This window comes from Coregonus lavaretus (genome assembly GCF_964263955.1).
Source record: "Coregonus lavaretus genome assembly, chromosome: 24".
Taxonomy (NCBI): domain Eukaryota; kingdom Metazoa; phylum Chordata; class Actinopteri; order Salmoniformes; family Salmonidae; genus Coregonus; species Coregonus lavaretus.
In genome coordinates, this window is record NC_140011.1 from 18,789,061 (window position 1) to 18,804,753 (window position 15,693).

The window sequence follows — 15,693 nt, forward strand, 5'->3', positions numbered from 1 at the left end:
AAATACAGGCGAATATTTTGATAAAAGTCACCTTGTCCTAGAGAGATTTACATGGTTATCAAAACGTCACGCCAGGGTAAGCCTACACGAAACACAGCCCTCATTTTAAGTGTTTCTAAAATCCCCTATGGGAAAAATTAATGGTGGAAAAACGATTGGAACCATTTTCCTGTTTGACTGCTAGGTTTTATGGGTATTGTGACTCATACTGTGGTACTCTATAGACTGGGAAATAAATCCCTGTTTGATATGAGGAGATTCCTGGAATGAGTGGGAGATGACCTTTGTGGTAGACTTAATTGAAGGGGGAGGGGGCACACTCACCGACTTGGAGGACTCAAGGGATCCGGAGGAGAGGGTGTCTCGGCTGCCGCGGCTCTTGGAGCTGAGGTGTGGCGAGGCGGAGGGCGAGTCGTCGATGTAGGGCAGGATGTCATGGTGGCGCCTCTGCTCCTCCGCACGGTCTGCATCATAACCGTAAGTGGGAGGGGTCCCCGTGAACGGACCGTCTGTGATTGGAGTGAACAAACGTCAGTCAAATGATTTGTAGTCGTATTATTTGAGTACAGACAAAGCATTTGCGATCATGTTGTTGAGTCACAGTTTATAAGCTTCATTATCCTAGTATTTATTGGATATGTGTGTTTGTAGTGAAAATTCCTTAAAGGCCAGGAGGCTGAGTACAGTGGAGAGTTCTGGTAAGTGCTGAGGGGAAGCCATCCGAGTCAGAATGTCAGAGACCTTTTGGTCATCCCCCCACACACATACATACCCCCCACGAGAGCTGGCCATGGTTCATGTGTGCTGACTCAGACAGGCTCTCTCTCTCTGTCTCTGTCTCTGTCTCTGTCTCTGTCTCTGTCTCTGTCTCTGTCTCTGTCTCTGTCTCTGTCTCTCTCTCTGTCTCTCTCTCTCTGTCTCTCTCTCTCTCTCTCTCTCTCTCTCTCTCTCTCTCTCTCTCTCTCTCTCTCTCTCTCTAATCAGCATTCTGTCTGCATTTTCATGAGCTCTACCTCCCCCACACTGGAATTGACAGCCAGGGACCCTACATGCAGAGAGAGTAGCCTACTCTCTATGCTGTCAGTGGTGAGAGATATGGCTTAGATATCTTTGATATAAACTGTGACATACAAGTATGTGACCCATTTTTCGGTCTCTCGCTTTCTCTTTTCAGCCCCCCCCCCTCTCTTTTACTCACTTTCTCCCTCTCTCTTTCCCTCTCCTTCTATGCGGCCAGTCTCATGAGTACAGCAGTGTGATCTAACCTCTAAGTGAGTGTGAGATATCCCACACTCCCCTGCCTGCCTGCTTGGGTGTCCACTGCCCACTGTGCCCAGAGCCTACTGCCCATAGTGACTTTCTGTCTGCCCACTAGCTAGTGCCCACTGTTGGCCAGGGGAACACTGAGGGTCTGTCTGAGGATGGACACACCGCCTGCCAGTTGGCCGCCCAGTACCCCATGCCAAGGGCCATTAAGAGACTCTGTATAGAGAGACACTGGTAAAGTATGTGCCAGAGGAACACTCAGAGAGTCTGTGTGAGTTGAGTAGAGTAGTAGTCTGTGATGGCTGTAGTCACAACCAAGAATAGCCTCTTGACCATACAAGACCATACAAGACCACTACCACCTCTGAATACAACAAGGTAGAGGAGATAAGACAAAAAGCCACGTTAAGTAGACTAACAGAGTTCCTTACAGTGCCTTAGTGCTAAAGTACAACCACCCAAGATCCAAAGACTTCCAAACACACATTAACTAAGTCAACCTGTGAATCCCCTATGCATGTATTCTGTACACGCCTGTATTAAATCAAATCAAATGTTATTTGATATGTGCCGAATACAACAGGTGTAGACCTTACCATGAAATGCTTACTTACAAGCCCTTAACCAACAATGCCGTTTTAAGAAAATAGAGGTAAGAAAATATTTACTAAATAAACTAAAGTAAAAAATAAATAAAAATAAAAAGTAACACAATAAAATAACAATAACGAGGCTATATACAGGGGGTACCGGTACCGAGTCAATGTGTGGGGGTACAGGTAAGTTGAGGTAATTTGTGCATGTAGGTAGGGGTAAAGTAACTATGCATAGATAATAAACAACGAGTAGCAGCAGTGTAAAAACAAAGGGGGGGGGGGGGTCAATGCAAATAGTCTGGGTGGCCATTTGATTAATTGTTCAGCAGTCTTATGGCTTGGGGGTAGAAACTGTTAAGGAGCGTTTTGGACCTAGACTTGGCGCTCCGGTACCGCTTGCCGTGCGGTAGCAGAGAGAACAGTTTATGACTTGGGTGACTGTGGAGTCTTTGACAATTTTTGGGGCCTTCCTCTGACACCGCCTAGTATATAGGTCCTGGATGGCAGGAAGCTTGGCCCCAGTGATGTACTGAGCTGTACGCACTACCCTCTGTAGCGCCTTACGGTCGGATGCCGAGCAGTTGCCATACCAGGCGGTGATGCAACCGGTCAGGATGCTCTCGATGGTGCAGCTGTAGAACTTTTTGAGGATCTGGGGACCCATGCCAAATCTTTTCAGTCTCCTGAGGGGGAAAAGGCATTGTCGAAGGCATTGTCGTACCCTCTTCACGACTTTCTTGGTGTGTTTGGACCATGGTAGTTTGTTGGTGATGTGGACACCAAGGAACTTGAAACTCTCGACCCGCTCCACTACAGCCCCATCGATGTGAATGGTGGCGTGTTCGGCCCTCCTTTTCCTGTAGTCCACGATCATCTCCTTTGTCTTGCTCACGTTGAGGGAGAGGTTGTTGTCCTGGCACCACTGTGGTCACACTGTGGTCTGTTTGTGTCTGTTATGATTCTAGACTAATTATAATATAATATAATATGCCATTTAGCAGACGCTTTTATCCAAAGTGACTTACAGTCATGCGTGCATACATTTTTTGTGTAATTCTATGCCTTATGATATAATAATAATAATATGCCATTTAGCAGTCCTCTGTAGCTCAGCTGGTAGAGCACGGCGCTTGTAACGCCAAGGTAGTGGGTTCGATCCCCGGGACCACCCATACAAAAAAAAATTATGCACGCATGACTGTAAGTCGCTTTGGATAAAAGCGTCTGCTAAATGTCATATTATTATTATATCATAAGGCAGTTATTGGTCAGATGTAAGGGCACTATGCTATAGGTCCTAGCCCCTGGGAACATACAGTATCTCTTACCAGACCCATCCATAGACAGTCCTCTCCAGGCCCAGACAGAGTCTACAGTATAACAGCCCCTCTAGCCCAGTGAGTCTCTCTCCCTCCCCCTCTCTCGCACTCTCTCTCCCCCCCCCCCCCAGCTTTGCACAGGTCCTCCATTTGTCCACTGGCAGGCTCCACAGCTGCAGCCATACTCATTCTGGTCACACCCCAGCTCCTGCTTCCTGCCTAACCTCTTCTCTTCTCTCATCCCCGAGCAGCCCCCGCACGGGAGGAATCCACCATCAACACACACACACACACACACAGGGGCAGCTTAACCATCGGCAACAAGGAAAAACACAGTTTAATCACGTTGGCATGGAAACCTTTTTTGGGGGTAAGAGGCCTTTTTCCCCAAGCAGGTGGAAAAGTACAATCACACAGGAAAAAGCAGGTGTTCTGATGCCATGGCAACACATGGGTCTTTTCCAAAACACCAGAGGGTCAGAAGTATCATGTGACTTGACTTCCAGAAACATTTGTCTATTGATGCCAGCTCTAGGTAAAAAAAATTTTTATTTTTTTTATTTCACCTTTATTTAACCAGGTAAGACAGTTGAGAACAGGTTCTCATTTACAACTGCGACCTGGCCAAGATAAAGCAAAGCAGTGCAATAAAAACAACACAGAGTTACATATGGGGTAAAAAACATAAAGTCAAAAATACAACAGAAAATATATATACAGTGTGTGCAAATGTAGCAAGTTATGGAGGTAAGGCAATAAATAGGCTATAGTGCAGAATAATTACAATAGTATTAACACTGGAATGCTAGATGTGCAAGAGATTATGTGCAAATAGAGATACTGGGGTGCAAAAGAGCAAAATAAATAACAATATAGGGATGAGGTAGTTGGGTGGGCTAATTTCAGATGGGCTGTGTACAGGTGCAGTGATCGGTAAGGTGCTCTGACAACTGATGCTTAAAGTTATTGAGGGAGATAAGAGTCTCCAGCTTCAGAGATTTTTGCAATTCGTTCCAGTCATTGGCAGCAGAGAACTGGAAGGAATGGCGGCCAAAGGAGGTGTTGGCTTTGGGAATGACCAGTGAGATATACCTGCTGGAGCGCAGACTACGGGTGGGTGCTGCTATGGTGACCAATGAGCTAAGATAAGGCGGGGATTTGCCTAGCAGTGATTTATAGATGGCCTGGAGCCAGTGGGTTTGACGACGAACATGTAGTGAGGACCAGCCAACAAGAGCGTACAGGTCACAGTGGTGGGTAGTGTATGGGGCTTTGGAGACAAAACGGATGGCACTGTGATAGACTACATCCAATTTGCTGAGTAGAGTGTTGGAGGCTATTTTGTAAATGACATCGCCGAAGTCAAGGATCGGTAGGATAGTCAGTTTTACGAGGGCATGTTTGGCAGCATGAGTGAAGGAGGCTTTGTTGCGAAATAGGAAGCCGATTCTAGATTTAACTTTGGATTGGAGATTCTTTATGTGAGTCTGGAAGTTGAGTTTACAGTCTAACCAGACACCTAGGTATTTGTAGTTGTCCACATACTCTAGGTCAGACCCGTCGAGAGTGGTGATTCTAGTCGGGTGGGCGGGTGCCAGCAGCGTTCGATTGAAAAGCATGCATTTAGTTTTACTAGTGTTTAAGAGCAGTTGGAGGCTACTGAAGGATTGTTGTATGGCATTGAAGCTCGTTTGGAGGTTTGTTAACACAGTGTCCAATGAAGGGCCAGATGTATACAAAATGGTGTCGTCTGCATAGAGGTGGATCTGAGAGTCACCAGCAGCAAGAGCGACATCATTGATATACACGGAGAAAAGTGTCGGCCCAAGAATTGAACCCTGTGGCACCCCCATAGAGACTGCCATAGGTCCAGACAACAGGCCCTCCGATTTGACACACTGAACTCTATCTGAGAAGTAGTTGGTGAACCAGGTGAGGCAGTCATTTGAGAAACCAAGGCTATTTAGTCTGCCAATAAGTAAAGTATAAAGGAAACCTACTTTGCTGCTGTTATGAATGGTGTAAAACTGCATTGTGTTAATCACATACACAACCGGTCAAAGGTTTTAGAACACCTACTCATTCAAGGGATTTCTTTACTTGTACTATTTTCTACATTGTAGAATAATTGTGAAGACATCAAAACTATGATATAACACATATGGAATCATGTAGTATCCAAAAAAGTGTTAAACAAATCAAAATATATTTTATATTTGAGATTCTTCAAATAGCCACCATTTGCCTTGATAACAGCTTTGCACACTCTTGGCATTCTCTCAACCAGCATCACCTGGAATGCATTTCCAACAGTCTTGAAGGAGTTCCCACATATGCTGAGCGCTTGTTGGCTGCTTTTCCTTCACTCTGTGGTCTGACTCATCCCAAACCATGTCAATTGGGTTGAGGTCGGAGGATTGTGGAGGCCAGGTCATCTGATGCAGCACTCCATCACTCTCCTTCTTGGTAAAATAGCCCTTACACAGCCTGGAGGTGTGTTGGGTCATTGTCCTGTTGAAAAACAAATGATAGTCCCACTAAGCCTAAACCAGATGGGATGGCGTATCGCTCCAGAATGCTGTGGTAGCCATGCTGGTTAAGTGTGCCTTGAATTCTAAATAAATCACAGACAGTGTCACCAGCAAAGCACCCCCACACCATAACATCTCATCCTCCATGCTTTACGATGGGAACTACACATGCGGAGATCATCCGTTTACCCACACCGCGTCTCACAAAGACACGGCGTTTGGAACCAAAAATCTCAAATTTGGACTCCAGACCAAAGGACACATTTCCACCGGTCTAATGTCCATTGCTCGTGTTTCTTGCCCCAAGCAACTCTCTTCTTCTTATTGGTGTCCTTTAGTAGTGGTTTCTTTGCATCAATTCGACCATGAAGGACTGATTCACACAGTCTCCTCTGAACAGTTGATGTTGAGATGTGTCTGTTACTTGAACTCTGTGAAGCATTTATTTGGGCTGCAATTTCTGAGGCTGGTAACTCTAATGAACTTATCCTCTGCAGCAGAGGTAACTCTGGGTCTTCCATTCCTCTGGGTCTTCCATTCATAGCGCTTGATGGTTTTTGCGACTGCACTTGAAGAAACTTTCAAAGTTCTTGACATTTTCCGGATTGACTGACCTTCATGTCTTAAAGTAATGATGGACTGTCATTTCTCTTTGCTTATTTGAGCTGTTCTTGCCATAATATGGACTTGCTCTTTTTCCAAATAGGGCTTCTGTATACCCCCCTTCCTTGTCACAACACAACTGATTGGCTCAAACGCATTAAGAAGGAAAGAAATTCCACAAATTAACTTTTAAGAAGGCACACCTGTTAATTGAAATGCATTACAGGTGACTACCTCATGAAGCTGGTTGAGAGAATGCCAAGAGTGTGCAAAGCTGTCATCAAGACAAAGGGTGGCTATTTGAAGAATCTCAAATATAAAATATATTTGAACACTTTTTTGGTTACTAGATGATTCCATATGTGTTATTTCATAGTTTTGATGTCTTCACTATTATTCTACAATGTAGAAAATAGTAAAAAATCAAGAAAAACCCTTGAATGAGTAGGTGTTCTAAAACTTTTGACCGGTGTGTATGTGTGTGTGTGTGTGTGCGCGATTGTGTGCATGTGTGCCTGCCCCCAGTCCGCTAGCAGTGTGAAGGAGACCTCTGCCACTGGAGTGTGACATGGCTGAGTCACCCAGCCCTCCTCTGCACTGCAGCCCTGGAGCAGAACACCCATCCTCTCGGTCTTTTCCTTCACTGTTCCCCCTCTATTTCTCCTCTACTTCTACCTCTCCTCCTCCAGCTAAAGGTGAGGCAGGCTGCGGTGCTGACATCTGGGAAGGCCATCGGCTATCCTCATCATAATTCTAGTTGGAAACAAAGTGAAGAGGCCTCTCCACAGACAGACATACCGTTCTCTTTCTCGTGTACACACATTACTCTCATGCATATACACACGTATGTCCCAACCGTGCAGGTGCATACACACACATACATATGCGCATTCAAGCATTTTTACTCATCTCTGCTTGTGTATGTGTGACTTAAAAGAGACACATCTTGCATGGACATTGAAAGAAAGCTTGTCCTAAACACACAGATGAAACGTTCAGTGACTAAAGCTCAGTCAGTCCCTGTGGTGTAGAGAAAGGGAGAGAGGGGAGAGAGAACGAGGGGGGGGGGGGGGGGGGGAATAATGGGAAAATGTATGGAGAGAGAGAGAGAGAGAGAGAGAGAGAAAGAAAGAAAGAAAGAAAGAAAGAAAGAAAGAAAGAAAGAAAGAAAGAAAGAAAGAAAGAAAGAAAGAAAGGAGTGCTCCGAGGCAGAACCAGACATGCATCAGATAGAAAGCTCTTCTCCTAACCCCACATCAGGCAGCGAGGGAGGGAGCAGGCTGGGGAGTCGTAAATCTGCTCCTGGTCACAACGTCTTTATGGAGCGAGAGAAGACATGGAGAGGAGAAGAGGAGGAAAAGGCCTGGGCTCTAGCTGCTCTACAACCATATCACCGTAGCACCATATAACCCTGCTCCACCCAGCACAGTACACCCCACCCAGCACAGTACACCCCACCCAACCCGGCCCTAATGTAATGCTACAGTACCCAAGGCCATTCTCTTAATCCATCTATTTGGCTATATCCATCTATAGTGTCTTAGTGTCTATGACTGTTTCCTATACAGAGCCAGTTCCTCCCTCCACCAGTGTTCCTCTACAGAGGGGCCCAGAGGATTAGGGGAAGACTCAGCTTTATTGGGTGGGAGTCTGTGAGAGGAGCAGGTCTGGATTGGGGAGATAAATTGAACACACCCCTGCCCACCCTCCATCTCCTCCAATGTCGCAGATTTTAATAAAGCTCCTGAAATAAAAGTGTCCAAAAATGTGTGTGTTTGTGGGGCGGGGGACTGAGGTGAGGTGGAGTGAGGTGGACTTCTAGGGAGGGGGCAGGAGACTGCCGTGAGACACCTGAAGGAGAGAAAGGGCGCCCCGTTCCCCCTGAGCCACAACATCCCCTAAAAATCAAATTTAGAAGCTATTCAACCCCACAGAAGGGAGGGGGGAAAATCAGCCAAAATGGAAGTGTCGAAAATTCAACTGAAATCTCAGCTAAAGCATAGCTGTGGGCGCAGAGCGGGATCAAATGAAGTTGATCAAAGCGTTGCCGTGGTAATCCCATTTTACCACACTTGACAGCAGCTAATTTGATAAACGCTGTCACCGTCTTGTCATTATGGAAGGATGGGGCCGTAAAATGCATGGGTGGCTCTACCAGCGCCTCAATATCCGTCAGGAATTAAAAACCCTGGGTGGGGCACTTCTTTATTGACCAAACCCAGGTGTGAGTCCCAAATGGCACCCCATTCCCTTTCTAGTGCACCACTAGGCTCATAGGGCTCTGGTCAAAAGTAGTGCAGTATAAAGGGAATAGGGTGCCATCTGGGACGTAACCAAGGAGACAGACAGGCAGGAGACCGAGAAGGAGGGCAACACCATCACAGATAAAGTACCTCCCTGATAGGCAGTGGTGGAAAAAGTACCCAATTGTCATACTTGAGTAAAAGTAAAGATACCTTAATAGAAAATGACTCAAGTAAAAGTGAAAGTCACCCAGTAAAATCCTACTTGAGTAAAAGTAAAAAAGTATTTGGTTTTAAATATACTTAAGTATCAAAAGTAAATGTAATTGCTAAAAGTATAAATAATTTCTAATTCCTTATATTAAGCAAACCAGACGGCAAGATAGCCAGGGGCACACTCCAACACTCAGACATAATTTATAAACAAAGCATTTGTGTTTAGTGAGTCCGACAGATCAGATGCAGTAGTGATGACGAGGGATTTTCTCTTTAAGTGTGTGAACTAGATCATTTTCCTGTCCTGCTAAGCATTCAAAATGTAACAAGTACTTTTGGTTGTCAGGGAAAATGTATGTAGTAGAAAGTACATTATTTTCTTTAGGAATGTAGTGGAGTAAAAGTAAAAGTTGTCAAAAATATAAATAGTAAAGTACAGATACCAAAAAAACTACTTAAGTAGTACTTTAAAGTATTTTTACATTGGTACTTTACACCACTGGATCTAGGCTTATCTCACCAACAGTAAGAGTCGGTGTCCTCAGAACCATACTAATTTACAAATCACACCAATCAATGTGCCTAATGTCTAGCCGCCGGTAGAATTCCCCATTCCATTTCCAAGATGATTAAACAGACTGAAGTATGAATGATAATAAGCCAATTTGCTTCTCGGAGGGAATCTCTTTTAGCGGTGCATAGCGTGATCATCTCGGTGGAAACACACCAACGGCAGCGCCGGCTAAAATGCCCGGGAGCGGAGCCAAGGTGGGCAGAGCCTACCCCAGCACCCTGGGATGAAAATCATCCCTTTTGTTTCAGTGAGGAGGGGATGAGTCCGAAAACCCCGACGCAGGGGGGAGTCAGCCCTCCAATCACACCAGCTACACACACACACACACACACACACACACACACACAGACCGAGAGAAATGAGGACATGATGTGTAGTACAGTGTGTCTGTCCCAGTGTGTAGCATTTTCTCCACATTAGTAGCCTATAGTGTTCCATTTGAATGTGTGTATAGCTATAAGCTGTTTCTCTGAAAGAGACAGACACATAAGAAACAATGAGAAGTATGACTCCAGCTCTGTAGAGCAGGATTAGCCTAGTTTCATCAACACTCCTGACTAGCTGTTTTGTAGCTACACGGTACAGGTTTGGTTGAATACATCCGTCAGCATTGAGCCTTTGTGACATGATGCTCTATGACGGTGACAGTGACTCAAACACATAGCCAGACAGAATCATTCAGAATACCCTGGCCGACAGAATCATTCACATCAACTACCATACTCCCAGGAAGTGCATTTACATATTCAAAGGACTAGGAATAAGCTGCCATGATTCTCTTCTGTTACTACTGTATCTGTCTGTAGAAACACTGATGTTCCCATGGTCCCACTCCCAGCAGCAGTGACAGACTCAGGCTGTGTGTGTGTGTGTGTGTGTGTTACTTAGGTGCGTGTGTGTGTGTGAGCGTGTGTTAGCTGTCACAGGGACAGATGGGAATGTTTTCAATGATTGAGCCTTTCAAAAATAGTTGGTGGTGATTTAATTACAGATAATGAGGTTAGTGCTGAGGAAATTCCCCCCATCCTTTCTGCATCTAAAGACAGACACATGGGAGGAACACAGAACAGGGTTTTTCTCACACCCTCAACATCCACTGGGCTACCATCATGTTCAGCCATCTACGGTCAGTGGTACACTACTACTGTAAGACAGAGCATCTGAACCAAGAGTTTACTGTCATTTATAGCTTCCCGGGTTCGGGCGGATGGATGGACAGATACAGTGACTTCGGAAAGTATTCAGACCCCTTGACTTTTTCCACATTTTGTTACGTTACAGCCTTATTCTAAAATGGATTAAATAAATACAAATCCTCAGCAATCTACACACAATACCCCAAATTGACAAAGCAAAAACAGGTTTATAGACATTTTTGCAAATGTATTACAGATAAAAAACTGAAATACCTTATTTACATAAGTATTCAGACCCTTTGCTATGAGACTCGAAATTGAGCTCAGGTGCATCCTGTTTCCATTGATCATCCTTGAGAAGTTTCTACAACTTGATTGGAGTACACTTGTCGTAAATTCAATTGATTGGACAAGATTTGGAAAGGCACACACCTGTCTATATAAGGTCCCACAGTTGACAGTGCATGTCAGAGCAAAAACCAAGCCATGAGGTTGAAGAAATTGTCCGTAGAGCTGAGAGACAGGATTGTGTCGAGGCACAGATCTGGGGAAGGGTACTGCAGCATTGAAGGTCCCCAAGAACACAGTGGCCTCCATCATTCTTAAATGGAAGAAGTTTGGAACCACCAAGACTCTTCCTACTGAGCAATCGGGGGAGAAGGGCCTTGGTCAGGGAGTTGACCAAGAACCCGATGGTCACTCTGACAGAACTTTAGAGTTCCTCTGTAGAGATGGGAGAACCTTCCAGAAGGACAACCATCTCTGCAGCACTCCACCAATCAGACCTTTACGGTAGAGTGGCCAGATGGAAGCCACTCCTCAGTAAAAGGCACGACAGCCCACTTGGAGTTTGCCAAAAGACACCTAAAGACTCTCAGACCATGAGAAACAAGATTCCCTACGGTGAAGCATGGTGGTGGCAGCATCATGCTGAGGGGGTGTTTTTCAGTGGCAGGGAGACTAGTCAGGATCGAGGCAAAGATGAACGGAGCAAAGTACAGAGAGATCCTTGATGAAAACCTGCTCCTTCCAACAGGACAACAACCCTAAGCACAGTGGCTTCGGGACAAGTCTCTGAATGTCCTTGAGTGGCCCAGCCAGAGCCCGGACTTGAACCCGATCGAACATCTCTGGAGAGACCTGAACATAGCTGTGGAGCAACACTCCCCATCCAACCTGACAGAGCTTGAGAGGATCTGCAGAGAAGAATGGGAGAAACTCCCCAAATACAGGTGTTCCAAGCTTGTAGCATCATACCCAAGAAGACTCGAGGCTGTAATCGCTGCCAAAGGTGCTTCAACAAAGTACTGAGTGAAGGGTCTGAATACTTTTGTAAATTTTGTAAATTTTTTATAAATTAGCAAAAGTTTCTAAATACCTGTTTTTGCTTTGTCATTATGGGGTATTGTGTGTAGATTGATGAGGATTCTTAAAAAAAAAATCACTTTTAGAATAAGGCTGTAACCTAACAAAATGTGGAAAATGTCAAGGGGTCTGAATACTTTCCGAATGCACTGTAGGTAGGCAGGCAGACAGGCAGGCAGAGAGACAGACTGACGTACCGACATACAGACAGACAGACAGACCGACAGACAGCTCCAGAGGTAGCATGGCCTGCATGACATCTGTCCATGATTATGTGTGTCATGTTGTGTCAGCCTCCTTAAGCACTGTGTTGCCTTCGTGTTTTACATCTCGCCTCAGGACACATCAGAGAGTGGCCTGGCCTCTCTTCACCCGCTCCACCTCACTCTGTCTCTCCCTCTCTGCCAGGGCCTTTTCATCACACAAAACATGGGAGCACTCTCTCTCTCTCTCTGCGGACATCAGCCTTATGTGTCTTAATCAACTCACGCTACCATCATCTCCAGCCTGGTCTTTGATACCCTAAACGCTCACAGCGTACTCTCTCTGAACCACTAAAAGTCATTAAGACAGAGCCTGCGCCCCAAAGGCCACCCGATTCCCTTTATAGCGCACTATACTTTTGACCAGGGCCCATAGGGCTCTAGTCAAAAGGTGTGCACTATGTAGGGATTAGGGTGCCCTTTGGAACGCTCAGAGAGGCTCATTACCCAGCAATGCTTTATATCCCATACAGGCGTTCAAATCGCTGCAGAATCACACAGAGCCTAATAATAGAGCATTCTAAATTACCAACTACATTTTGGAACATGAACGCTGCGCAATAGATAGCAGTTCTACAGGCGAGACATGAATGTGAAGCAAGTGAATGTGAATAATGGTGAAAGGCAGTTTTAATATGAGGAAGGAGATGTGCTTTAAATCACTTGCTGCTCTCTCTCTTCCACTGATGAAGATAATAACAGTAATAATGCATTCCTTATCTACAGCCCCTATTTGCTCATTCCTTCGCAGCCAGCCCTTTTCAGAGGAACACAATAGGTGCGCCCTTAGAATCAGATAGTGCTCTCTCTCTCTCTCCTTGTGTCTCTCGCTCACTCTTTTTCCATTCCCATGGGGTTTTGCAGGAGCCAGCCTGTGATCTCGCCACAGCCGTAAATCTTTGGGCGCACTTAAGCCCTCCACCCCTCTTTCTAATGTATCATAAGCACCGTGGCAACAGCAGTTTGTGTGTGTGTGTGTGTGTGTGTGAGTGTAGAGGGAAGGCTCATTAATTTATCTATGTGCGACCTGGTATTTTAATCTGCCTGGGAATCTGCAGAACGATTCATGCCCCCTATGTGTCTGCACCAGGAGAGAGGGAGAGAAAGGAGGGAAGAGAGAAAGAGAGAGGAAGGAATAGAGGGAGAGAGAGTAAGGAAGAGAGGGAGAGAGAGGAGGGAAGAGAGGGAAGAGAGAGAGGAGTGAAGAGAGGGAAGAGAGGGAGAGAGGAAGGAAGAGGGAGAGAGAGGAGGGAAGAGAGGGAAGAGAGAGAGAGAGAGGAGGGAAGAGAGGGAGAGAGAGGAGGGGAGAGAGGGAGAGCGGAAGGAAGAGAGGGAGAGAGGAGGGAAGAGAGGGAGAGAGAGGAGGGAAGAGAGGGAGAGAGAGGAGGGAGAGAGGAAGGAAGAGAGGGAGAGAGGAAGGAAGAGAGGGGGAGAGAGGAGGGAAGAGAGAGAGGAGGGAAGAGAGGGAGAGAGAGGAGGGAAGAGAGGGAAGAGAGAGAGGAAGGAAGAGAGGGAGAGAGAGGAGGGAAGAGAGGGAGAGTGGAAGGAAGAGAGGGAGAGAGGAAGGAAGAGAGGGAGAGAGAGGAGGGAAGAGAGGGAAGAGAGAGGAGGGAAGAGAGGGAGAGAGGAAGGAAGAGAGGGAGAGAGGAAGGAAGAGAGGAAGAGAGAGGAGGGAAGAGAGGGAAGAAAACGGAAGGAAGAGAGGGAGAGAGAGGAGGGAAGAGAGGGAAGAGAGAGGAGGGAAGAGAGGGAAGAGAGAGGAGGGAAGAGAGAGAGGAAGAGATGAAGAGAGAAAGGAAGAGAGGGAAGAGAGAGGAAGGAAGAGAGGGAGAGAGAGGAGGGAAGAGAGGGAATAGAGAGGAGGGAAGAGAGGGAAGAGAGAGGAAGAGCGAAAGGAAGAGGGAAGAAAAAGGAAGGAAGAGAGGGAGAGAGAGAAGGGAAGAGAGGGAAGAGAGAGGAGGGAAGAGAGGGAAGAGAGAGGAGGGAAGAGAGGGAAGAGAGAGGAAGAGAGGAATAGAGAAAGGAAGAGAGGGAGAGAGAGGAGGGAAGAGAGGGAGAGAGGAGGGAAGAGAGGGAGAGAGAGGAGGGAAGAGAGGGAAGAGAGAGAAGGGAAGAGAGGAAAGAGAGAGGAGGGAAGAGAGGGAAGAGAGAGGAAGAGATGAAGAGAGAAAGGAAAAGAGGGAAGAGAGAGGAAGGAAGAGAGGAAGAGAGAGGAGGGAAGAGAGGGAAGAAATAGGAAGGAAGAGAGGGAGACAGAGGAGGGAAGAGAGGAAGAGAGAGGAGGGAAGAGATGGAAGAAATAGGAAGGAAGAGAGGGAGAGAGAGAAGGGAAGAGAGGGAGAGAGAAAGGAAGAGAGGAAGAGAGAGGAGGGAAGAGAGGAAGAGAGGGGAGGAAAGATAGGTTGTTTTATAGGGGGCGTTATAAACTGCAAATCTAAAGACTACTGTAGGTGTTTTTGTAAAAATACAACTAGGTAGAAACATGATGAGGACCTATCAAAACATATCTTCACACCAATTAGAGGTGGTAACTACGGCAGGACTCTAATACGTCCAGTGTAGGGGGCCGGAAACAGTCTCTCAGGCCAGAGGTATATATATTCATGGAGAGGTCAGAGGGGTCACGAGGGGTCACAAGGCTCAGTGTCACCATGTCTTCATGTCATGGGGGAAGCTAGCTACCATGATGAGATGCCACAGGGAGTAGTGGGCAAAAATCCAATAACGCATTACCCTACCTATCAATTAGGCCAATTAGGTAATGTGGTGCAGCTGGTGCCATGAATGCAGTAGTCCAGAGCCAAGGCAGTTGGATAGAGTTCAGTACTGAGTGTGTGTGTGTGTGTGGCTTATCTGCTGACTGTGGTAAGTGATAGGCCTCAAACTGACATGATACACTTAATCCAGAGTAGGGCAGGGTCCTAGAGAGATGAAGTGGAGGTGGTAAGGGAGGGAGGCTACGAGCCACCATGTCAACATCCCTGCCACCTGAAACTAGCCCTCATCCTCAGCAGCAGCAGCGGCCTGGTCTGTGGGCGGTGGAGTGGCTGGGAGGGCCGCATTACCCCCATTACAGGGCCTGGGATCCGTTAAGGTGGGCAGAGATGAGCCACGCTGCGGCTACTGTGATCTCTAGGAGACAGAGCCAGGCGCCTGCCATCAGCCAATCAGCCAGGCCACGCCACGGGCAACCTAAAGCCCAGCCTCCAGCTCCAGCCCCTAGCCCCAGCCCCTAGCCCCAGCCCCTAGCCCCAGCCACTAGCCCCAGCTCCAGCCCCAGCAAGGAGGCAGCACCAGAAGCGCTTGGTCTTATCATCTGCAAACAGGAGACGAGGCCGAAGCACAGGGCCTCATCTGCCTTAATCTCCTGGCAAACACAGGCCCCAATATCAGCTGCTCGGAGCAATCACTCCCTTTCTCTGTTCCACGCAGTGCCACATATGCTTGGGCCTTTTCAAATGGAGCTTAGAGATGTGATACCTGCTGTCTCCTGGGGTCTGTTGCCTTGGTTAGCACAGACAACAGGAAGTGGGTTTTGTTCCTTCTGTTTGGACTGGTTGTTACAGTAGCGGTGTGTGGGA

The 15,693-nt window shown here is 46.7% G+C and overlaps 1 protein-coding gene across 1 annotated transcript in view; it reads right to left on the reverse strand.

Annotated features, from left to right (window-relative positions):
- The window catches only part of LOC311100035 (breakpoint cluster region protein-like), a gene marked incomplete at its 5' end in the record, with an annotated part of 123,936 nt that overhangs the window by 35,715 nt on the left and 72,528 nt on the right, over positions 1-15,693 (reverse strand). Inside the window, one exon of the mRNA XM_084140773.1 lies at positions 325-509. Within this exon, the coding sequence (XP_083996899.1) occupies positions 325-509 (185 nt within the window). The remainder of the gene's footprint in view (positions 1-324; positions 510-15,693) is intronic.